Consider the following 23,206-nt stretch of genomic DNA (forward strand, 5'->3'; position numbering starts at 1 on the left):
GTCTTTAAACACCAAGAGCGCGCATCTGCCAGGCGTCTTCACGGCGCCCCCAAGTCAGCTGTCCCTTTGCTTGTCAGCCCAGCCTTTGCGTCAGATCTCTGTGATGGGTGGACCCACAACCAGTGTCCTGATGGGTGCTTGCCCTCTGGCTGGCTTGTCACTGTCCCTGACTTCAGCCCTGGTGCTCTGATGTCACAGCACCCCAGGTCTGAGGTTCCCGTGGCAGCGGCTGCCAGAGTTCACCAGCTGGGGCAGGTGCTGGGCACTGGCGGAGGTGGGGAGCTGTGATTCCAGCCAAGCTTGGTCAGTGGGCCCCAAGACCCCATGCAGGCCCCTCTGGGTGGAGGTTCCTGTGTCCACCCCCTGGTCCCCTGTAGGGGTGGAGTTCTTTCTGTGTCCAACTGTTTGGTGAGGCTTTTAAGGGACCCTGGGGAAATGGACCAGTTAGGGTGCCCAGGCCACGTGTCCAGAAGGCCAGTTTGAGAGTCCCTGCACCATGGGGCTCTGTGGATATGGTTTGATCTGGAAGGATGGGTGGTGGACACTGGTGGGATGGGCTTGGGGGGGCGTGGTTGTTTGAGGGGTGTGGGGAGAGGCCACTGCACAGCCAGAACAGCTGTTGTTATTGGGGGCCGCTGACCTAGGCAGGGCAGCTGCAGCCGTAAGGTTTGCGGGACAGTGATTGGCATTGTCAGGAGACATCTAATAAGGCACCAGTTGGATCAGTCATAAGCAGCCCCCCAGCTAGCCTGGTGTCGCCCACAAATTCAGAAGGGTCAGTGCCTCGAGTCTGTCTTGATGAAGCTGGCTGGGGAGGTAACAGACACCATGACCTGAGCTTGTTCTCCGAGAAGCTGGCTGCCTTGCCTCTAGAACCTTCCCGGCCCTGGGTGTGCACCAGGAAGATGGTTGAATATGCAGATTCACAACCCCCACCCCGGGATTCAGGTGGACAAACCTGCAGTGGGGTCTGGCCAGGACTTAGTCTACCAGGACCCGCTCCCTGCCAGGTGATTCTGACAGCTCGTCCAGTGCCCAGCCAGCCTCAGGAGCCAGCACTCTGGAACTTAGCTGAGTGAGGATCGGGAAGTGAGCAAAAACAGAGGCTCTGGGCAGCCCCTTGGGTGTCACAAAGCTATTTTTAGAGTCCAGAACTCAGGAAAATGGAGTTTAAATGTTTCTGATGTTTGTTTTTTCTGGGCTTGGCTTGGATGCCTCCAGTGATGGGTGTCTCACTACTTAACAAGTCAGCCCAATGATTTCAAGACAACCCTGTAGAAAGTGCTGTTTTCCACCCAGCCAGTTTCTGCCTCCCTGTAATGTGTTCTCGGTGGTCTAGTCCAGGCATCTGGAGACACGCACAGTAAGTAACCATCCTCTTCCCCAGACGGTTCACCAAGCATTTGGGTGTTTCTAACGGTGATGAGTGCTAGCATCTATGCAGCAGGGTGCTGCTGTTACTGTCCCCCTTTTACAGGTGAGCAAACTGAGGCACCTGGAGGTGAGCTTGCCCTGGGTCACACAGTCAGGACTCTGAACCACCAGAGCACAACGTTCTGGACTTTCCATCACTTGCAAGCCCCACTCCAAGCATTCTTGGTTCCTTAAGGCTTTTCTTCTTATGACCTGTTTTTGATCGTTTTTGCATTCTGCTCCTGAACTCTGAAGCTGCAGTCCCTTCTCCCAGGCCACTGCCTGCCTTTCCGAATCCCATCTGGGAAGATGCGTCTCTCTTATTCAGATTTTCTCCTTAGTGAGTAAAGGTGGAGTTTTCCTTTGCTGTAGGTTTCCTAGTAGGTGAGTTCCTGAGCATTTCAATAGTTCTATTTTGATTTGGGAAACATCCCCCGACGACCTTGTCTAGTTAGACGTTGCTGGATGTGCACACCTCTTCTCAAGTTAGGTAGACACTCGTCTGACGGTCAGCTCCTCCTGCGTGAGGCGACCTTTTGTGTCGACGTCTCTGCGATGCTCAGAGCCAGAGGTGGTCCTGAGCGCTTCCTGGGCCATCCCGGGTGAGGTCTAACCAGCTTTGCGTCTTGGGAGCTGCACTCTCCCACTTGGCGCTTGCAGGGTTGGATTTGGGGACCCACGCACGGATCGTAGGTGTGTTCCCAGCGCGCTTTGCTTTGATAGGCTTGGCCGGGTGTTCAGGCCTGTGAACTAGCCGAGCTGTGGCTTGCGTTCCAGCTGGTTTTCGTCTCCTCGAGGGTGGGTTTGTGCGGAGGGTGTCACATCCAAAGCTGACGCCCGGGATTTAGACGCTCAGGTACTTGACTCCTGGAAAGGCCGTCAGGGCCCCAGACTAGATTTACTCTTTAGACGCGATTTTGAGACGCTTCTTTGTGTGACTGCCAGCCCATAGCAGTTTAGAAGCCATACAAGGAAAGGAGGGGATGATGCCGTCAGACACACAGCAAGTTACAACCAGGGAGGAGGATGTAGGAGGCTCTAAAAATTCAACCTAAAAAAACCAAATTGTGTTCTGAGGTCATTTAGTTTAGAAGAGCTCTGTCATATACATATGTATGATGTGTGTGCGAATATATATAGTATATTCATATATATATATGACAATTTGGAGGGTCCTGCATATCTTAAAAGCCCTTGAAGGCTTCCCTATATTATAGTTTTAAAGATAAGCCAGAGTTCTCCTAAAAAGTTCAAGTTATGTCTGTTCTCTGTGCCCTCTCAGAAGACGGAGAGATGTTTAACTTTACATGTGAAGGAGTGCACTGTAATTATAAGGGAGTGTCCTCTCTGGCCATGCCAGCTGATTGGGAGCCCTTTTGTATCTATTTTTAAATGTTTCAAAGAAAACATGCTCAGCTGTGTCACCGGGTGCGGGGTCCGCGGGCCTCGTTGCTGCAGAAATCGGGACCACCTCGGGAGGAAGGAGGAACCAGACCTGGGCTGGGGAGCTGTGGGTGGGATGGGGGGTTCTATTTGAGGAAGAAGAATGGACATGAGCTCAGTGATGGTACTGGACCTGGGTGGGGGGCCTTCGGGGTGGCAGAGCCTGGCCAGCCATGTCCAGCTGGGATGGTGGGCCAAATCATGAGCTGCTGGAATGTTCCCAATCCTGCAGGCCAGGGACTGCCCGCAGACTTTGGTGAGATGGTTATCTGAGCACGTTCCTGGGCCCCTCCCCACCGAGGCTGGGAAGGGATCGGTGAGGGGCAGGACCCCAGAATCTGCATTTTAACCAGCTGCTCCGGTGACCGGGATGCAGGTGGCCTGGGACTGTGTCTGCAGACTGGCTGGCGTGGACAGCAGGGACCATTGTATATGCGGAAGTGACCCCCTGGCTGAATTAGACAGGTGGCCGTGGCCGCAGTGCCGGGGGGGAGGGTCCATAAGGAGCCTGAGGAGGAGGCTCAGGTGAGACCCTCCGACTGGACCCCAGGCCTGCCTGCCATTGGAGAGCGGGTGCCGCACAGCCTCCATCGTGGTGTGATCGCCGTTCCTCCTTCTGGGCGTGGGGTGCCCCAGAGTCTCCTTAGGGGATCAGAAGCTGCTGTGGGCCTGGTGCCCCACTGCTGCCGGTGAGGAGGGTCTCTCCCTGGCGGCCCTGGAGGGGGTCTGCCTCGGCTGAGAGGTTGTCTGAGCTGCTGCCCAGGTGACCACCACGGGCTGGCTCCTCGCGCCGGGGACGCGGACAGGGAGAGGAAAAAGGGCCCAGTGTCCGCTGGGGGCTGCGGGCGGCCAGCCGGGTGTCCACCTCGCCCTCCCGTCTGCCACTCTGAGTGGGGCTTCTGTCTGTTCAGGGTTGCGGCTTCCCGAGTGGCTCAGGGCACAGGCCAGCCTGGCCCGCGATGGAGGAGCAGGATCAGAGGACCAGAGGGAGAACCCAGGACGCTCAGAACACTCTGGTCTCAAGTCAGCGTGCGGGGAAGGGCTTGGCGGTGAGGGTGTGGGGGAGCTGGGGGCCGGAGGAAGGGTGCATCTGTCGGTTTGTTCAGGGTCCTCATTCCCCAACCAGGGAGCTGACTGTAATTCCTGGGCTTTATCCTCAAGGTCACGATCCAGGTGTTTTAAGTTTTCATCATTTGCATGTCCCCTCGGGGCGTATCGGCGTGACCGAGTGGGTGGGGCCTCCCGGAGCGCGAGAGGCTCCTCCAGGTCTTGCTCATCGTCACCAGTTAACACGGGGCGAGAGCCAGTGGCTCCAGGCGCAGAAATAGACTTCGGCTCTCAAGGTGCAATTGTCCCCGTTCTCTCCAGCTGTCTTGCAAGGCAGACGAAGGGACAGTCACAGCTTTCTCCCTCTCCCTTGCTGGGACTCCCCTGTGGCCATTTCCAGGGATGAGAAAAGCTCAGCCTTGGGCATTTGGGTCCCAGATTCAAACCCCTCTCCTGCCTGTGGGCTGGGACAGTCACTCCGTTTCTGCACGTGTGTCATGGTGTGGGGGCACGCTCCCATGTCTCCTGCTTGCACACTGAGGGGTCCAGTTGCTGGGTCATGTGATGAATCTGCATTCACCTTTTCCTAAAACTACCAAACTGTTTTCCAGAGCGGCCGCACCATCTCTGCATTCCCACCAACAGCACGGGAGGGTTCCGATGTCCCCATGTCCCCACCAGTGCTTGTCACTGAAGCAGTGTCTCATTGTCACTTCATTTTGCATTTCCCTGATAACTGTTGGTGTTGAACATCCTGTTTTGGGCGTTATTAGCCATACATAAATCTCCTTGGGTGACATCTGTTTCAGTCTTCTGCCCGTTTTTAAACTGGATTATTTGTCCTCTTCTTACCGAGTTGTAAGAGTTGTTTATGCAAACTGGGCTCAAGTCCTTGGTGGGGTGTGTGGTTTCCAGACATCTCCCTGGCCACGTCTTGTGCTTTCATTTAGGAATGATGTCTTTTGAAGTGCGAAGGTTTTTAATATTGATGATGTCAAATTGATCCATTTCTTATCTTGCTTATGCTTTTGGTGTTGTATCTCAGAGGTTTTGGCCCAACCCAAAGTCATGAAGATACACTTGTGTTTCCTTCTAAGCAGATTCTATAGTTTAAACCTTAAGTTAAGGTCTGTGATCCATTTTGAGTTAATCTTTGTACGTGGTGTGTAATTCTGTATATGGTGAGATGGGGGTCTGACTTCATCTTTTTTTGCATGTGGATATCCAATTCTCGCAGCAACATTTGTTGAAAACAACAAAGAAACTATTCTTTCCCCCAACTTTCTTGAGTTGCTGTGGCCCTTTCGTTGAAAATCTCAATCAAAGTTTAATGCCCCAACTTTCTCTTTCTCTGTCTTCTTGCTTGTCATGGTGATTGGCAAATGGGTACATATAATATTAACCGCTCTTCCAAGTATGTGACTGCGTGATCAGATTCACCCAAAGCCGGCAGCAGTGTGCCCAGCTGAGGTCGGTCAAAGACACTGTGGTCGACCCGAGGGGCGGTTGCCACTCGCCTGCCGTGTGATCTGGTTCAAGTTTCTCGGTGGTTCTCTGCCTCAGTCTCCCCACCTGTGAACCAGGGGTGCTGACAGCTCCTTCTTCCCTCAAGGGTTACTGTTAAAAAAAAAGGAAAGGATGAGCGGAGCAGTTGACGTCAGCTGTCCCGCTGATGCAGCGGTGCTTTCTGACGACCGCCGTCACTTTGGGTTAGAAGGGCTCAGCCTGGCGCCATGCAGACTGAAATGAAAGGCGGGAAGGGGTGCCCACATAGGGGAGGGGCCTCCGCGCAGGTGGTGGTGTCCAGGAAGCCGCTCCTTTAGCCCAAATCCAGCCGTTTCTGCCGTCAGCTGCAAGTGGCAATGGACTCCATGCCTTCGGGTGGAAATGCAGCCCCTTCTCTAGGACAGCCTGGTGGGCATGTGTTCCTGTCCGCCGCCAAAGAGTCATGAAAAAAAAAAAAAAAACACGACTGGCTTAACCTCCTCTCTGTTGGGTTTGTGTGGGTTCCTGGTACAGACGCACACACTTCTCCCGCACGCACGCACGCACACACCTCTCCACCCCTTTCCCGGCAGGCTCCCTCCACTTCTGCTTTCATCTGTACGTGGCTCCCCGTCCAGAGGGCCAGGCATTTTCATGCCCCACCTGAACCTTAACTTGTCTGCTAAGGTGGGGCCTGACCCTCGGCACTGGTGACATTTGGGGCCAGGTCGCTGTTTGTCCTGGGGCCATCCTGTGCATCACGGGATGTTCTGCAGCCTCCCTGGCCTCTACCCGCTAGATGCCAGTAGCACCCCCTCCCTCCAGGTGTGACAACCAAAACTGTCTCCAGACATGGCCCCCTGGGAAGCAAAACCACACTCTCTTGAGAACAGCTGCCCCACAGGGTCTCGGTCAAGGTGCATGAGACAGAAATTGGGAGCCGGAGGATAGGCCCTCCGGGTGGGTGTTGGGAGAGTGTCTGTTCCGCACTCAGAGCCCGTGTGCCTTGTCTCCAGGACCTCGCTCCCCTCGGAACGCTCTGGGCAGCACTGTGTCCTCCTGCCCTGGTGGGTTTGAGTGCAGCGGGCGTGGCACCCACGGCCACTTGGCCCCCAGCGCCCTTGAACCTCCCCTCGTGGCTCACACCACCTCCCCTCTGAAGCTGTGCCTGCAAAGGTCCTCGACATGAAAAGAAACACAGAGAGAGCCGCTCCGTGGAGCCCCAGCCCCGACGATGAAGCCTCGCTTTCGAGGCAAAAACACAAGTTGCTGCAAGTCCGAGAGAGGGGAGACGTGCCTCTGCAGAGAAGACAGGACCTCCAGCAGCAGGAGAGCCAGCTGCTCCAGCGTTTGGCCCAGGTGTTGGGGGCAGAGTCGCTGGGGGCCCCAGACCAGCAAGTCCAAGGCCTGGAAAGGCTGTGGTTGGCACATCTGCTGGGTGTGGGGGGCGGACGGGCCGAGGACTGTGAACTTGACTTGGAGGGGCTGGCCCAGCGGGGAGCAGCCAGGCCGCCCAGGGCTGGGGGTAAGCCCCGAGCGGCCGTGCGGGCCGAGAAGAGTCACAGGGAAGAGCTGGTCAGACGGCAGCCCTGGCGTTCCGTGTCCCGGAGGGGAGCAGTGGACCAGGAGAGGCCGGGAGCCTCCAGGGCCCCTGGCCTGACTCCTCCTACCCCGGCCCCCCCAGAGAGGAGAAAAGGGAAGCGAGGGCTTTCAGTGAAGACTGGCGGGGGCCACCGTCCCGTGGACCCTGAGCTGAGCAGAGGGTCAGACGTGGGGAAGCTCTTGGCTCTGGCAAGGGAGATCATGTGCCTGGAGAAGTGGGGCAGAGAAGCAGCCTGGGACGGCAGGAGGCTGCCGGGGAAGGGGTCAGCTCTCCCCGCCCAAGGCCCGAGAACCACCTGTCTGCACCAGAGTCCCGAGGGCCCAGCCAGCAGCCCGGAGCAGCTGTGGCCGGCTGGCCGGGCCCACAGGAGTGAGACCTCCTCACTGGCGTGCCCACGCAGGTTCAGCAGCAAGAGCAGGTGGCAGAGAGAGCTGGAGTTTGCCTTCGAGGAGTTGTTTAATACAAACAGAAAGCTGAAAAAACACCTGAGCTTGTACCTGGACCTCAAGCCCAGGACAGAGCAGAGCCCCAGTGAAGAACAGGGCTTCTTGGGGATGCAGTCACGGAGCAGGGAGAGCCAGAGAGAGAAGAAAGCCAGAGACCCAGAGGCAGACGTTGTGCCGGCTGGAGAGCCCATGAGTCCAGCGGGCGCGGACGCCCACCTGACACCATCCAAAACCAGCTTGAAAATGTTACTAAGCACACTGGAGAACCCCAAATCCCATAGGATGGCCAAGTGTGTGGTGCAGAATGACAGTACACAGTCTCCCGAGGCAGGAATGTTGATGGGCAGAAAGAACCTGTTCTCATGTAGCCCGGAATCCGGACAGGAGCTGCCCAGACCCTGTGAGCTTCACCCACGAGGACAGGTGGACAGAGCGGGCCTGATAGTGGCGAGGCAGAAGCAGAAAATGCAGATGAAGCGTCAGAGACCAAAGCAGCTGGAGCTGCTCAAGCCATTCGAGCACCCGAAGGAGAGCTTGGGGGCCGATCTCCAGACGGAGCCAGAAGGTGGGAGGAGGGAACCGAGACAAGCCAACCTGGCCCGTCTGAGGCCCGACTCCCGTCCCGACCCGGGGAAGGAAGGAGCGTATGACTGCAGCCCTGCGTCCCCCTCGGCTGGCTTCGTCGACGATGACGGGCACAGTCAGATGATCCGTGACCTCCAACAGCACATTCTGGAGCAAAACAAGTTGCACAAGCAGTTTCTTGAAGAAGCCAGGAAACGCTTGCAAGAGTTTCAGAGACTATGTTAAAAACGAGAGTCCTGCCTGCAGTAAATACATCGCTGATAACTGGGCGTTCTGCCGGGCCTGGTACCCCCGTCTGTGCTTGTATTCGCGTTGTCCGCTCAGAAACCCATAGCCTCTTTAAAAAACGGGCCATCAGTCGTCCTCCCGTCCTTTGGAGCGAGTTCCCCTGCAGGGATTGTGCCGAGTCCCAGTTCTGCCTTTTAAAAACTAAGTCCTGTTCAGGACGGCTCCTTAGCACAAAAACAGGAACCGTGTGGGGCGCGGTGCCCGGGTCTGGCCAGCGCAGCCGAGGTGTGGCCCAGAGCGGAGGCTGTTTTCATGTGCCACGGGCGCAGATGGAAACTCCAGGTAAAGTGAAGTGCTTCAGATGTTTCAGCCAAATAAACGCTGGACTTTCGGGGGCATCCAAGGTCAGACAGGCACACTTTCAAAAGATACATCATTTATGCTGAGACGTTAGCAGAGAGATTTAACTAAAATCTCTTAGTCTTTCAAGCCAACCTCATCTAATAGAACATCACTTAGTAACATTCGTGTAATTTTAATATTAGAAAATGGGAGGGAGGGAGAAAGAAAGGAAGTGGGGGCTGGGAGGAACAAGAAACGGGAAGTGTTCCCGGTGATCCAGCCCTACAGTCTCCTTCTGGGGCTGGCAGTGGTGGGGGGACTGGGGTGTCTAGTCCTTTTCCGGCCCCTCCCCACCCCCCAGCGTTACCTCTGACCCAGCAGCCTTGGCCGCCAGGAGACCCTGCGCTGGGTGGGGTGTTATCTGTCAGTTGCATACTCAGGGATTGGGATGGGATGGAATGGGATGGACAAATTAGTCTGCAAAGAGCCGATAGTAAACACCGTAGGCTTTGCTGGCCAGATGGTCTCTGTGGCAACAGCTCCCGCCTACAGTTGCAGCTGGAGAGCAGCCACAGGCAGCACGTAGATGAATGGGTGTGACTGAGTTCCAAGAAGACACCTTATTTACAAAAATCGGTGGTAGGCAGGCTTTGGCCCTGGGGCCAGGGTTGGCTGACCCCTGACTTCACATATTGAGCAGAGCTGGTGCCTCCCTCCCTCCCTCCTTTCCAGGACCTCAGATGCACCGAGACTGACCCTCCTCAGTCACGATGCGCTGGCATCGTCGGCCCATGAGTAGCCTTTTGTGATGGCATGTGTATTTTGTAGACAATATAATGAACAACTGAGAGCCCATCACCCAAACCCAAGATCTGGGCTGTTTGCTGAAAACCAGCTTCTCTCTGTGTGCTACTTCCTTTTCTGTGCCCTGTTCCTCCTCAGCGGGATTGCAGACCTGCTGAGCCTGGGGTTGTCCCTGCACTTCGCTACACACACGCATGCACGCATGCGTGCACACACACACACACACGCACGCACTATATTGTTCAGTTTGACTTGTGCTTGAACCCTATAAAAAAAAGGTACCATATAACGTGTGGTCTTCTGGGAGCTCTTCTGGATCCAACATAGTTAATACATCCGTGTCACACGCAGGTGTCATTTTTCCCGAGGTGACACATCATCACGCGACTGTCTCAAGCCCTGTTTCCTTAGCTGCTTCTGTTTTGGGCCTGTTCCCCAAAAGAGAACTACATCCCTCGTGCACTTGGATCAAAAGTGCCTTTGGAAGGTCTGAACACAGCATCTGGGACACGGGTGTGGGAGGGGTCCCGTTCTCACTTTTCTCCCCATTCTCATCCCCCCCCTTTTTTGGCCCTGGGTTGACCATATGCTATTTTTCCTTTACAAATACTGAGTGGCAGACACACTGCCCCACTTGCTGGAGGTGAGCCGTGAACAACATGCACGTGGGAGTCTAGGGCTTAAGTAGAGGATACAGGTGACAAGTGATGCCACGACAGATGGTGCTGGAGGAACACTCGGGGATGTGGGGGCCCTGGCCCGGCTTCATGTCTCTGAGCATCCAGCCCACAGCCCCCAGACGTGTCCACTTGTACGAGACGGTGATGGCGTTCCATGGGTTTTTCTGGTTGTTTTAACATCAGTAGCTTGAGTGAGGAACCTTCCGCCAGCTCACGTCTCCGGCATGTGGGTCCCCGCTGTCTGTGGCCTTTCCATTGTAGGTGGAGAAAATGTTCCATCCTGGCCCGATTTCTTTCTCTCATCTGGTTCCGGAATGTCACGGGGCCAGGGCTGCAGAGCCACTCCGCAGTTTGATCTGAGCCCAAAAAGATGAAGGTGGAAGTCCTGGGGCCAGGAGAGCTCTGTCACTCCCCGGCCGGATGAAGACTCCCGGCAGGGAGAGGTGTTGGCTCCCAGCCAGGCCTCAGCTGGCATTCCCGTCTGTAGCTGTGGGGTCACCTCGGTCTGAGAGGGCGGAGGGGGTGTCGTGGGATCACCAGGTTTAAAACCGTGGCCACGATGGGACCCAAACGTTGAGTAATGAGGTCTTCCTGACTCGGCCTGGAAGCCACAGTCAGATGATGGAACAAGCCTGCCTTTGAGTGTGTTATTTTTGTTTCCACTTTCAAAGGTCGTGTTTGGTGGCCCACATATTCTCGGGGAGGAATCGCCCCTTCTCGGCCACCCTTGAGCTAAAATAAAAGGAGGTGTGGGGGCTGGGCAGTGAGCCGTGGTGGAGGGTGAGTCATCTCTGCCTGGACAGTCGCTCCCACGCTGTCCCCCGGCAGCAGGAGGAGACCCCTGCCCTTCCTACCTGTCCTGCAGAAGGCTCGAGAAGGGTGGGAGGGGTGCCACTTGCCCAGGCCATGGTGTGGGTGATGAAACAGGCCTCCAGGGCACCCTTCCCCCCCGAAAAAGCTGGCCCTCCCATGATTCCCAGTGGAGATATGGCGGGTAACTGCCGTCTCTTGGTGGGATCCAAGGGGTGGGCAGCCCCTGTCGTCACTCCGTTGGTCCCTTTGACACAGCTGGATCATGGTGCCGAGGGCCCTGGGGCTGCGCCAGCTGAAAGGTTCCCACTGAGTCCTGCTGGGAGGGTGAGGACCTGCACGCGGTGGCTCCATGCAGGGTCTTCCGTCTCCCTGAAACGGGCTCTTTCCCTTTGAAACTATATCTTCTAGAACTTTCCCCTGGTTTTGTTGTTCTGCCCCACGTTTGGGGGCAGCTTCCTGTTCCTGTTTCACTCTGTGTCCTCTGCTCCCTTCCTCGCAGGCCTGCCTCTGAGCCCCTCCAGACCTGGGGCCCTCGGGAAGGCCTCCGTGGCCGACCTGCTGGGGGACTGGTCCCATTTGTCCAAGGTGTCTGCTGGGGAAGGCGGCGCTGGTGAAGCCACGAGGTCCGCTGTCCACAGGCAGTGCAGGCCTGCCGTGACCCACAGGTGCCTGGACACGAGACACAGGGACAGCAGTTCACCCGCAACGACGTGGCCACTCGTGCCCTGGCTAGGGCTGTGGGCGCCATTGATCTTGGATGTGACCCCACGTTCCATGCATGCTGCTCTGAGGGTCCTCACACCTGTCCCTTCCCCGCCCAGCCAGGTGTGAGATCATAGTGCCTATGATAGTATCCAGAACCTCAGAAATATAAAATAATGGGGAAATAGGTTTTTAAAGTTGGGTGTGGGGTCAGGGGACCCTCTGACTTGCAGTGGTTTTTCCAGTGAGCAGAAGATGGCCGCAAGGTGTGGGCGGCATCTTGCCTCCACCCGCCGCCCTCTGTGACGGGACGGATGGGGTCCGTGTAGAAGCGCAGCCATCTTGGACAGCTCCTGCCGCAGCCTGGCCGCGGCTGGAGGTGCGGCGCTGGGTGGGCGGCACCCTGCCCGCTGCCCACTCTGAGGGGCAGGTGGGCTGCCACCTGGAGGCCTATTTGCAAGGCTGCACTAAGGAGGAGCAGCTGAGAAACCAGGGCATGAGCCGCCCAGCCTGCTCGCTTCGGTTCCCTCCGCCTTGGAAGCTGGGAGTGTGGGCCCTGGGATCCCGATTGCTCCGTCCCAGCTCCCGTCTCCTGAACAATGCGGTGGGTGGGGGTCAGCCCAGAGACCACAGGCCTCTGTGTCCCATGCCCGGTCACTGCTGCTGCACTGTCCGTGCTGCCTGGGACCTGAGCCACGGGCCCGGCATGCATGTATTCGCTCCCCAAAATGAGGCAGTCTGGAGGGGGAGACCTGCCGGGGTCACAACCTACCAGCGGCAGCATGAGGACAGGACCCTCGTCTGCTGTCCCTCACTTCACGTCTGTCCATCCAGTCCCTTCCGCAGCCTCTGGGTGGGGAGGGGTCCCAGAGGGGTGGCTGGGGGTTCTCTCAGCGCCCCTCCAAACTCCCCCTGTCTCCTGCCCGGCCCAGCCTTGCCCCTGCCCCCACTCCAGGCTCCAGGCCTAGGGTTTACAGGGCTGAGCTTGGCTCCTCTGCGGGGTCTTGGCGGAGAGAGTGCAGAGCAGCAGTTCCCTGCACAAAGCCGCACTGTTCTCAGCAAATCCTCCCAGCATTGGGGTGCATTTTTTTCGAATGATTCAGCAGCACGTGAATGGGAAGGGCCCAAGCCCAGCGCTTCGGAGACCATGACCAAGGCCTCTGGCATGAGATCCCGCTGGGCCCACGGGGAGAGGGGAGGGAGGGTGGCAGGGCTGGAGTTGGGGGTCCTAGCAGGGTCCTGGGGGGTCGGGAGGGTGTCTTGGCAACAGGACAGTGAATGCTGCAGCTTGTCTGCGCCCTGCCAGAGCGCGCTTAGAGACATCTCCTCCTGCTCCCAGGGGGCCCAAGCAAATGGCCAGGAAATGGAGATGGAAGAGCTGGTCTCCATGGAGACGGGGCAGCCAGTGGACAGCCGCTCACATGTATGTGCCAGAATGTGGACTAGCACTGGGCAGGCCTGGCAGATCCCCAGGTTCTGTGCTTGTGGGCTGCATGGCCTGGGGCTGGGGGGCACTGCTGTGTCCTGTTCTCTGTCCTGCAGCCCCCCACGCCCCACCCCACCCTCAACTCCCTAAAAAACATATCTGCTCTGAGCAGTTGTCATTCTAGGCATTTTTGACTCCGGCCTATTACGCTGGCCAAGTCTTGCCCTCACCCTGGACAGCACAGCCCTGCCCTGACCTCTGTTAGCTCCTGGGGTTGGTGGGGAGGTTTGAGGGACCTGAGGGTGGGTCTGGTCTTTCTCAGCTGCTGCGAGGATGGAAGAAACCCTCGGTTCTCTGCCGCATCACAGGGCTGTTTTTAATTACTTCATTTCCCTGAAAGCAGCAAACTTGGAGGAGGTCTGCTCCACCCCTGACCGAAAGGGACCTGGCGTTGAGGCCAAGGAAGGCAGAGCTGAGTGCCTGGGGAGAGCCCCCACGCCTGCGTCCACCAGGGGCACCGGGGAGGGTGGGGACTGGGTAGACAGTGAGACCAGAGGGGCAGGTGGGGCTGGATGCTCCCACGGCCTTCCGGCGCCAAGGCTGATGCCACGCATTCCTTGTGACATCTCCCAGGCTGCTCAGCCACACCCCGTGTCCACGTGCAGTTCTGTAGGGAGGGGCGTGGCCCTGAAACCTGGGGACTCAGAGCGGTCCGCAGTCCATGGGAGCACGACCCGCTTTCCGAATCAACATCCACCTGCCGCCTGCCCCTCCAGCCCATGAGTCTACCCCCGCCCCACCTCAGAGAAGCAGAAGCAGTCTCATCACAAAGGGTCACGTCTTCACTCTGCCCCCCACAGCCCGCTGCGATGATTCAGTTACAGGCAAGCACTAGGGGTCTCTCCGTAATCCCAGGCAGGGCTCTGAAAAATAAAGGCATCTTGTTACAGCTTTCGTAGGGCAGAACTGCAGCCTGTGCATCTGAGGTGTCGCTGCAGGAAGTGGGGCACCCCTCGCTTTCCTGACTCTGACCTTGAGGGTCAGTGGTGGCTGGAAAGGGGGCTCCCCCATCCACCCTTCTCTGGGACTTGGGACAAGTTCATCCAAATTCAAAGGCTAAGGGGCCTCGGCCAGGTGGACCAGCCCTGCCATGTCGCTGTGTCCAAAAGGGACAGGAGACCCTCATCCCAGGTGGCTGCCGGGGGATGTCACTGCACATGTTAAGTGAGGGCTTGGGCAGCACTGTGATTTGAGTGTGTGGATGTCTACACTAGCGGCACCCCTTCTCTGGCGAGTCTAGACAAGGGCGAGAAGCCCTCTAGCACTCCCCCAGTACCCCGGCAGCGCAGAGCACCCCTGGAGGGTGGGCGTCTGAAGTCCCACCTGGAGTGAGTGGGGGCTGGGTTTTATCTGGGGCGACATCGATTCTTATGGTTGGTGTGTGATTCTTCCCAGAGACAAGGACACGGGCCAAGTGACCCTCAGAGGACACTGGCAGTGTGGGCTGCAGTGACCTCATTTGCATCTAAGAAATGGGAGTCCTCAGCCGCCCCTGTAACCGACCATACGCAGTGCCCCCTTCCAGGCACAGTGGCAGAGCGCCCCCCACTCTGGATGGGGGCCAGGAGGGTCTTTGGCAAATGTGCTGGCCAATCAGAGGCCTCCCCACCCGCCCCCCACCCGCCCCCCACAATGAACGGCTTTGAGAGCATGTGTCCCTCACCGGAGGGACCACTGGGCATCTTGCATAGGGCTGTGAGCAGGGTTGGAGAGCGGGGGGCACGGTCCCTGCCAGCACCCCGTCTCTGGGCGTCCCTCCCAGGTCTGGGCGTGGGCCAGGCTCGGAGGGGACAGTGGGCCCTGCTGCCGCTGAGCCAGTGTTGCCGGCCTGAGTCAGTGCGCACACGTGAGGCTCAGATGGTTCGGGGCCGGATTTTGAACTTGTATTTAGACAGGTGTTCTTCCGAATCCTGGAGTTTCCCGCGTCTCTTCTGGGCAGACCCCTGGCTTTCCCCTGCGCTGGGAGCTCTGCCTGGGTGGACCCTGGGGGCTGGGGAGCTAAGGGGGTGTTGGGCATGTTGGGACAAGGCCGTGAATGTCTGAAAGTCAGGGTCCTAATGCCCACGAGCTCACCCGTGCTCTGGGGCTGGGAGCCCAGCCAGGCCGTGTGGCCCCCCGGGGGAAGGTCCTGCGGGATGCCGTCACACATGTAGCACGTGGCCTTCCTCCAGGAGCAGCTGGCCCGTGGCAAGATAATCAGGGTCAGTCGGTGAGCATGAAATACATGACCTTCTGAGAGGCAGTTGTCATTCGTGGTCCAGCCCCCCCATGGGCGATGCTCCTGGCTTGTCCTTAATCTCCGTTGCCTCCCCAGTACGATCCGAAGATACAGGGGGGCCCGGATGTTGGTGGGGGTGGGAGAGTGGCTTGACTCGACTTGGGCTGGTCGAGTGTGCTGCTCTCCTGGGGCGGTCCTGGCCACACCGTGTGCCGGGGACACCCCAGGTCTCCTGCAGCCCCCTCCCCGTCCCCTCCCCCAGCACCGCGGCCCCGCCTGGCCTCCGTGGGTTTGGCATGGGCTGTCGACATCTCTCGGAGTCTGAACGCAGCCTGTGTTCCTCGGACTGCCGTCCGCAGCCTCGACTTTCCACCCGCCCGTTCTTTTCCGTCCCAAATCTGGCGGGGTGGATGAGGGATTGTTTTTGCAGGCTCCTCGCGGGGGAAGTGACATCATCTGGTGTCCACGGCCCGAGGGGTGGGGCCGGGGGCTCTGCGGTTGCGTGTGCTTTGAATTAAGTCGTTGGTTGTGCATTCCAGTAGCCAACATCTGGCGGTGGATTCGTCAGCCAGTGTATCACCCTTGATCTCAAACCCAGATGTTATGTTAATGGCAGAAGGGAGAGAAGGAAAAACAAAATCCCAGCAGCCCAGGGAGAGGCCGTCGTTCTGGGGCGCAGAGCAGACAGAACAGGAATCTCCATGAAGGCTCCCTCCTGCGCTGCCTCTGGTTCCTGAGGGGCGGTGGCGGGGCAGAGCTGCCCGCTCGTGGGCAGAGGGGGGGCGGGACGCAGGCTGCTTCCTCACCCCAGGGCCGAACGCCACGCCCAGCCCGTGGTAGGCGTTCAGTAAACACGAACCCATGCCTTGATTTTAAGTTCTTCCCAGATTCCTGGGGTCTCTTTGCTTCTCACCAGCCCTATCCTTTAAACGACCTGGGCCTCGGAGGGCCCATCCCTCACCTGGCCTCGAGGCCGGAGCTCTAGGTGACGCCCGGCACGCTGAGGGCAGGAAACGCATGTCTGAGCCCTTCCTGCCTCCTCTGTCGGCCACTGGCAGAGAGCAGCGGCACTGCTCTGTTTTCCTGTCCGTTGTCCATCTTCTTGCCCAGGATGGATGCTCCTTGAAGGCAGGGCCTGCTACTGAAGGACTTGCCACACCTCACCCTCTTCTCCCAGTGGGCAACAGGAAGGGACTCATGCTTTTAGGGTTTGTGCTTGAAAGGGAACCTGCCCCCGAGCTCTGAGCTTGGCATGGAAGACAGCCCCCTCTGGCTTATGTACCAGCAGAAAACTGGGCAGCAGGATGTCAGTGGTGGGGCTGGCTGGGGTCCACCGTAATGCTGCCCCAGCGCTCTCTCCCTCCCTCCCTCCCTCATGGGACCCGTGGGTCTGTTTCCCCTCAGGTCTGCTAGCTGCCACTTGCCCGTGGGATCCTCTGGCTGTGACAGGTTCACTTGCCAGCACTGTGTGTATGTGTATGTGTGTGTGTCTCCCGCCCCATGCAGCGTGGTGCTGAGCCCACATGGCACCTTCTGCCCCCAGCAGGCCCGTGGTGTGGATCCCTCACACCTGCGCAGACAGGTGAATGCCAGCCTCTCTCCCTTGTGGCTGGAGGGCACTGATGCTTTGGGGAAAGTTTCCATACAGCTGAGCCTTCTTTTGTCTCTTGCTTCTTTCCTTCCTTCACACGCTCTCTCCTTTTGTAGTGTTGAGGAGGTTCCCACCCCAAAGAGTCTGAATTCCTGCCCTGCATGGCCGAGCCCAGTTGGAGATCCTCCCTGCCCCACCACCCGCTTCCCTGCAGAGAGCTGGCGGCCCAGATGCCGGTGAACATTCTAGTCTTAACGTCATAGGTCAACCCTGGGTTCAACCAATCTCTCCTTTTCTGACAATTTTTAAAAGGCAGGTGTGTGGGCTGTAGCCCCAAAGCAGGTGCATTGGGAAACGGCATGAGACCCAGACCCGGGGTCCGCGCTGCCCAGGGTGGGCTCTCCGGGCCTGAGCGGTGAGCGTGGTGCAGGCGTCCTCACCCTGCGCCCTGGGGGTCGGAGAGCTGGCGCCAGGCTTCTCCGTGGTGGTGCTTCGTTCTGCCGTCCTGAGCTCCACGTGCGTCACAGCCAGCACTGCCCGTCCCGCGCCCCCGTCCAGCAGTCCTCCCCAAACCCGCTGCTGGGCAGGTACTGGCGGTGCGGATGTCTCCGTGCCAGACGCAAGCGGCTGAGTCCCAGCGAGGTCAGGGAGCGTCCCTGAGACCACGTGGCGGGAGGGGCTCCAGCAGGATGTGGCCTCTGTGTTGCCCTCTTGAATAACGACCCAAACTGCCTGGGAGCCTTAAAAGCTTTTGTAAGAGAAAGATACGTGGGCCTCAATGCATGGAATGGAATGGAGTCTCTTGGCTGTTTGGGGTCAGATTTTGCTTATTTTTTCTGACGACCACAGTGTGTTTATCAAACATCTGTGATGTGGTCAGCATTGTGCAGAGTCCTGGGCCTCTGGAAAGCGTGCAGAACTGAGTGTACCGTCATAAAATCCAGCATCTTTGCCTTTCCTGGAACTGTTGTCTCCTTTGGATGCCCCTGGTCTGTTTGATACCATGGGCTGAGGACGATACTGTGGAAAAGCAAACGTGACAGGGCTAATCTGATGTTGGCTGATTTGCATAAACACTTTTTTGTGCCATGTCACAGTGAGGTACATAGATCAGGCAGGTAGTAAGAGGGACCAAAGACAGACCGGACCTGTGCTGCCGCCCAGGTATCTCAGGCTCAGCTCAGCAAATACTCAGTGAGCACTGCCTGTTCTGTGGCAGGAACGGAGCCTCTGCCTGTTAGAAGCTCCCAGGGCCCAGAGCAGACGGGGGTGCAGGTGTTCACAGCAGCACGGACGGGGGCTGCAGAGTATACCGAGCGCTACAAGAGGACAGGACTTCCCAGAGGGAAGGTGGGGAAGGGCTATTTCAGTTGGGTCTTGAAGGATGAACAGAAGTTCTCCAGATGGAGAGAGAGAGGTGGCATTCAGGGCAGAAGAAACTTGCCTGTCTAGAGGTATGGACACCCCGGGCAGGTTCAGGTTCAGGGAGTATTATGGGCTGGTGGAGCAAACAGCAAGAGCTGGGGGAGGGGTGGGGACGTCGAGGCAGCTGAAGTAGTCACGGGCTGGCACCAGTTGCAGAGGGTCTTCTGTTTTCGACCAGGGCAGTGGGCGGCCACGTTTGACCCGGAAGGACCGTGACTGTGGAAGGTGCTGGGGGTGGGAGGAGATGCAGGGAACAGGTCACTGGCTACCGAGGGCGAGGCCTTCTGTTCTGCGCTGGCCCACCGTCTGGAGTTTCCTAGATGTGGCTTTGTAGGTGGGGGCCTGGCTCAGCCGGGGAAACAGGAACCTGCGGCCTCGGCTCGTCGTGACTCAGCTCCGATGGGGGAAGAATGGGTTTGGGCCCAGGCAGGGCGCTGGGCTGTGGTGTGGGGCTCTGGTGCCCGGCTGGGATCCGGAGAGCACTGGGGGGGTTCCGGGGGGGGTCCACGTCCCTGCTCTCCGGGAGACCGCAGCCCTGGCGGGTGGTTCTAAGAGTCCAGCTGCCTGTGTGGGGTGGGGGGGATTGGGAGGCCCTGCTAAGCCTGGTGCTGTCTGTTAGTTCCATGCCCTGCTCACACCCACACTCACAAGACACTCATCCGGAGTGACCCCAAACAGCTAAATCTTGGAGGACAAAGCTTTTAAAGCCATTAAGACAGGCTGTGCCACCAGCTGAGAAGCCTGGAAATGAAAGATAGGGAGGACTCCGCCCAAGTGACAGCGGGAACTGCTGTCAGGTTACGGGGTGGAGCAGAGTCCAGGCTTAATTGCTAGTAGGAAGCCCTGGGGTGCATGGCCCACGAGCAACCTCAGCCTCCGGGGAACATCCCAGAACCTTCCCAGCCCGACCTTGTCCCCTCTCCTTCATCTTGTGTCAAGGTCCGGGGTCATCCTTCTTCCTGTTTGGCATCTCCCCTCGGCCTCTGTCCCTCACGTCTGCTAGTGGTGCCCTTAAATGTCTGCTCTCCCCGTTCGATGCCCTATGGGTTAGCACATCCTGGCCCTCCCTCTGTCGTGGCTCTGATGGAATATGTGTTATTACAAAGAACCATCCCCAAGACGTTTTTCAGGGACACACTGAGGACAGACTAGGAGGCTAGAAGGACAGACATTTTGGATGTAAGACCTCCAAACCTAAATGTGACAGGGCCTCTTGTAGGTGGGTAACCCCCACCCCCCTTGTCTGCCTTCCGCCTGAAAAAGCCTGTTTGCCAACAGGCTATGTATGGGAGGAGGGCGGTGGCGGGACTTCACCATCCTTACCTGCAGGGTCAGGATTGCAGGCCAGTCCTTTTCCTTATCTGCTCCCCAGCCGCTGATCCATATACATCGGAGAGTGAGGATGGGCCCAGAGCCCTCCAGCGTGACATTGGCAGTGAGCTTTGCTCAGAGCAGTGACTGCCCCGCCACCCCCGGGGTCGGGAGGGATACGAGCTGCTTCTGCCCCTGGGCCCGGGCAACAGGCGGTTCTGGTGAGGAGCCCCGGGACTCAAGGAGTCTCGGGGTGGCGCTCCCGGGCCTCCCCGCCCGTGGGATGGAGGCCGACGCCGCGCACGGGGCTGGGGCTGCCGTGCCCCCCTGCCCCGCCGCCCCCTGCTGCCCCCACCCCTCTGCGGAGCCAGGACGGCCCTGCGGGGGCTGTGCTCACCTCCTTGTCTTCGTTTCGCAGTGATTCGGGCCAAAGCGGTCAGCGAGAAGGAGGTGGACTCCGGGAACGACATCTACGGCAACCCCATCAAGCGCGTCCAGTACGAGGTCAAGCAGATAAAGGTGCGGGGCCTTCCCGGGCCGCTGTGTCCGCGCAGCTGCGGGAGGACTGGGAGCGGGGCTGGGCCCCCCAGAGGCTGGAGTCCAGGCAGAGGGATCCCACGGCTGGGTCCCTGGGACACGGTCCAGCAGCCCGTGGGGCAGACAGTAAGGGCGTCAAGCCCCAGGTGGATCCGATGTTCCTTAATCCATCAGTTCCTGAGAAGTTGTGTGGACAGAGTGTGTTCCCATCGGTGAGGTTCAGACATGTGTTGTCTCCATTTTGACGGCTATAAATCGGTGGCAGAGCCTTGGCATTGTCGCCAAGTTCGCAGCATCTGTGGAATGTCCCGTGAGCGCCTCTCCACCTCTCCTTGGTGGTTTCAAAGGCAGTGAGAATGTGGCCGTTTCTTCTGGGAGCCCACGATCGATGTGAGAGTGGGTGCCATAGCTCCCCGCAACTGCCGGCGGGGTCTGGTCTTGCCCGGTTAGCTTCACGTTCTGAGGGGGGTGGGATTTGGAGAGAGGGGGCCTCCTGTGGACGGGTGTGCTGGGGCAGCTTCCTGAGAGAAGGGAGTTGAGGAAGAAGTGGACCTTGTTGCCTAGTCAGTGCTGGAGAAGAAGCTTCTCCAGGTGGGGGAGGGACGGGGCAGGCGCTGGGGGCTGCAGATCGACGGGGAGGTGGCGAGGCGTTTGTTGGTTTTTCAGAATGTTGGTCATGTTCAAGGGCATGTGGCAAGGAGCCCGTGCTTGGACGGGAGGCAGGACACGGGGGAGGTCGGGGCAGGGCCGGGGCTGCTGGGGGTTGTTGGTGGTGACCAGCTCAGTCTACAGGAGGGAAGAGACGCGAGGCTCCAGCTGTGGGGGCAGCTTTGCGACCTGCTTCGTGGTTGTGCCTGCCTATATTTAATTTTATCACAAAAATAAAAAGCAGAGAATAAAAGTTACCAGGGTCAGTGAAACACTAAATCATCACGCCTGTGTCATTTAAAGGGGTGACCTGGTCTCTCAGTACCCGAGTCTCTCTTTATGAAGTGGGAAAGACAGCGCCTCTGCTCTTAGGACACACTGAGGGGTCGTGAAAAGCAGGTGTTGACCCCAAGGAAGCACATTTAGCCCTTCGGGGAAAGATGTCATTTATAACCTCAGCTCTCGCGAAGCCAGTTCATCGTGACATTGGGAGGACCCCTGTTCCATTTGGGCTTGCTTATTGAGAACCCCCGACAAAAGCAGATAACGCTGTTAGCCGTGGTTTCACCAGCACGTGTCCCGAGGCGGCTCCCATGGGATTGCAGAGCCTGTGGGGTCCGCCTTCTGCAGCCCTGTTTAGGCTCCTTTGGTGTGCGGTCCTGGGGTGTGTGTGTGTGTGTGCACCCCTTCCTCTGACCCCCACCCCCGATTCTGGTGGGCTGCACCCCCAAACCAGGCTGGAGGACAGTTCTCAGCCCACACTCACGTCCCCGCCTGTCACTGTTTCCGGCGGAGCAGCAGGAACTCCCTTCCTCCCGGACACGGGAACCACGCACCCCTGCACCTGGGCAGCAGACACGTTCCCCAAAGACTGAGAAAATCCGAAGCTGAGAAGCCAAACTCTCCTTGGCCAGCGCGTTACAATCCAGTTGCTGAGGTGCCTCTCTGCTCTGGTCCCCGTCAGGTGGCCGGTGCTTGATCGAAATTCCCAGAAACAGACAAAGGTAGCTGTCCTCCATTTGGGGTCAGAATCAGCCGGAGATACACAAGCCCCCTCCCCAGATTCTTGATGACCTCGCCCGTGGTGGGGAGAGCAGATGTGCTGTTTGAGACGGGCCCCCCAGGCGACATTAAGTGCAGCCTGGTGATGACCGCCACACCAAGCAGCGGGAGCTACTCCAGGGAGCCCTGTGCAGTTGGAGAGGGCATCTCCGACCTGTCTCACTGGTGCCGCTCCGCCCCCTTTCCGGTGCCGGCAGTGCCCCAGGTGCAGGCGCTCTGGGTGGGGACCGGATTTGCTGGCTGTGCTGCTTACACCCTCATCCTCCTCTTCCCAGATGTTCAAGGGACCCGACAAGGACATCGAGTTTATCTACACGGCGCCCTCCTCTGCCGTGTGCGGGGTCTCGCTGGACGTCGGAGGAAAGAAGGAGTATCTCATTGCAGGTGTGTGTGGGTCTGGGCGTGGGGCGTTCTTGGCGACTGTCCAGGGCCGGGGCGGGGGGCACCGCGAGGTGGAGCCGGGCCCTGAGGATACGTCGGAAGTCTTGGGGAGCCCCTGCCTTTTCCCATCGGAGAACTTGCAGTGAGTGCTCACCTGCCTGTCCTCGACGACCTCCCCTGGGTTAGACCAGCGCAACCCATGTGGCTTGTTGGGAAGGAACCAAGGAAGCCTGTGTTCATAGGAAATTTGAGGTCAGGTGGACACAAAGAGGGTCTTTTGGTTTTGTTTTGTTTTTTGTTTTTTGGCCTTTTGTTCCCGAAAAGGAGGCTCATGTGAGATGCTGGAAGCCCTGGAGGTGGGGCAGGAGAGTTGAAACCCTGTTTTAAATCTTGAAATGGTTGCGCACACTCCTCACTCGCTCCATTGTGCCTCGTAACCCCCTTTTTAAGTTGGGATGAAGTATACGTAACATAAAATTGATCATTTTAGCCATTTTTAGGTATACGGTGTAGTGGCATTAAGCACAGTCACATGGTTGTGGGACCACCACCACCATCCATCTGCAGAACCCTTTCATCTTCCTGATCTGAAACTTCTTTCAGCATGTTTCCAAAGTTCAGCCACGTTGTAACCCGTATCGGAACTTCAGTCCTTTTTATGGCAGAAGCTCCTTGGGTGGATACACTACGCTTTGTCTGTCTATTCACCCCTGCACTGGGGTTGTTCCTGCCTCTCGGCTGTGATGGAGAACGCTGCCTTGAACGTGTGTGTGCACGCGCAGGTTTTTGCCTGGACGTGTGTTTTCATTTCTCTTGGGCAGATGTTGTGGAATTGCAGCACCAGCGCTGGCTCAGTGTTTGACCGTCTGAGGAACTGCCAGGCGGCTTTCCAGAGCAGCTGCACCGTTTCACATTTGCAGGCTTTACTGTTTTTACAATAGAAAAAACAACACTGA

The 23,206-nt window shown here is 58.0% G+C and overlaps 2 protein-coding genes across 5 annotated transcripts in view; both read left to right on the forward strand.

Moving 5' to 3' along the window:
* TIMP2 (TIMP metallopeptidase inhibitor 2) overlaps positions 1 to 23,206 on the forward strand; it is a 42,912-nt gene that overhangs the window by 10,520 nt on the left and 9,186 nt on the right. The window contains exons 1-3 of one of the 4 annotated variants that reach the window (XM_010999622.3): positions 8,565 to 8,592; positions 20,041 to 20,141; positions 22,145 to 22,253. In XM_010999622.3, coding sequence (XP_010997924.2) covers positions 8,580 to 8,592; positions 20,041 to 20,141; positions 22,145 to 22,253 — 223 coding nt within the window. In that variant the 5' untranslated portion in view covers positions 8,565 to 8,579. Of the gene's footprint in view, positions 1 to 8,564; positions 8,593 to 18,255; positions 18,341 to 19,698; positions 19,844 to 20,040; positions 20,142 to 22,144; positions 22,254 to 23,206 lie in introns of those variants that run through there. The other 3 variants (XM_064495441.1, XM_064495439.1, XM_064495440.1) reach the window with 3 other exon arrangements.
* Positions 4,890 to 22,253, forward strand: CEP295NL (CEP295 N-terminal like). The gene is made up of 3 exons (XM_064495437.1): positions 4,890 to 8,592; positions 20,041 to 20,141; positions 22,145 to 22,253. The coding sequence occupies exon 1, from the start codon at positions 6,574 to 6,576 to the stop codon at positions 8,245 to 8,247; it is 1,674 nt and encodes a 557-aa protein (XP_064351507.1). The 5' UTR covers positions 4,890 to 6,573; the 3' UTR covers positions 8,248 to 8,592; positions 20,041 to 20,141; positions 22,145 to 22,253.

The sequence above is a fragment of the Camelus dromedarius genome, chromosome 16 (genome assembly GCF_036321535.1).
Source record: "Camelus dromedarius isolate mCamDro1 chromosome 16, mCamDro1.pat, whole genome shotgun sequence".
In the NCBI taxonomy this organism is placed as follows: Eukaryota; Metazoa; Chordata; class Mammalia; order Artiodactyla; family Camelidae; genus Camelus; species Camelus dromedarius.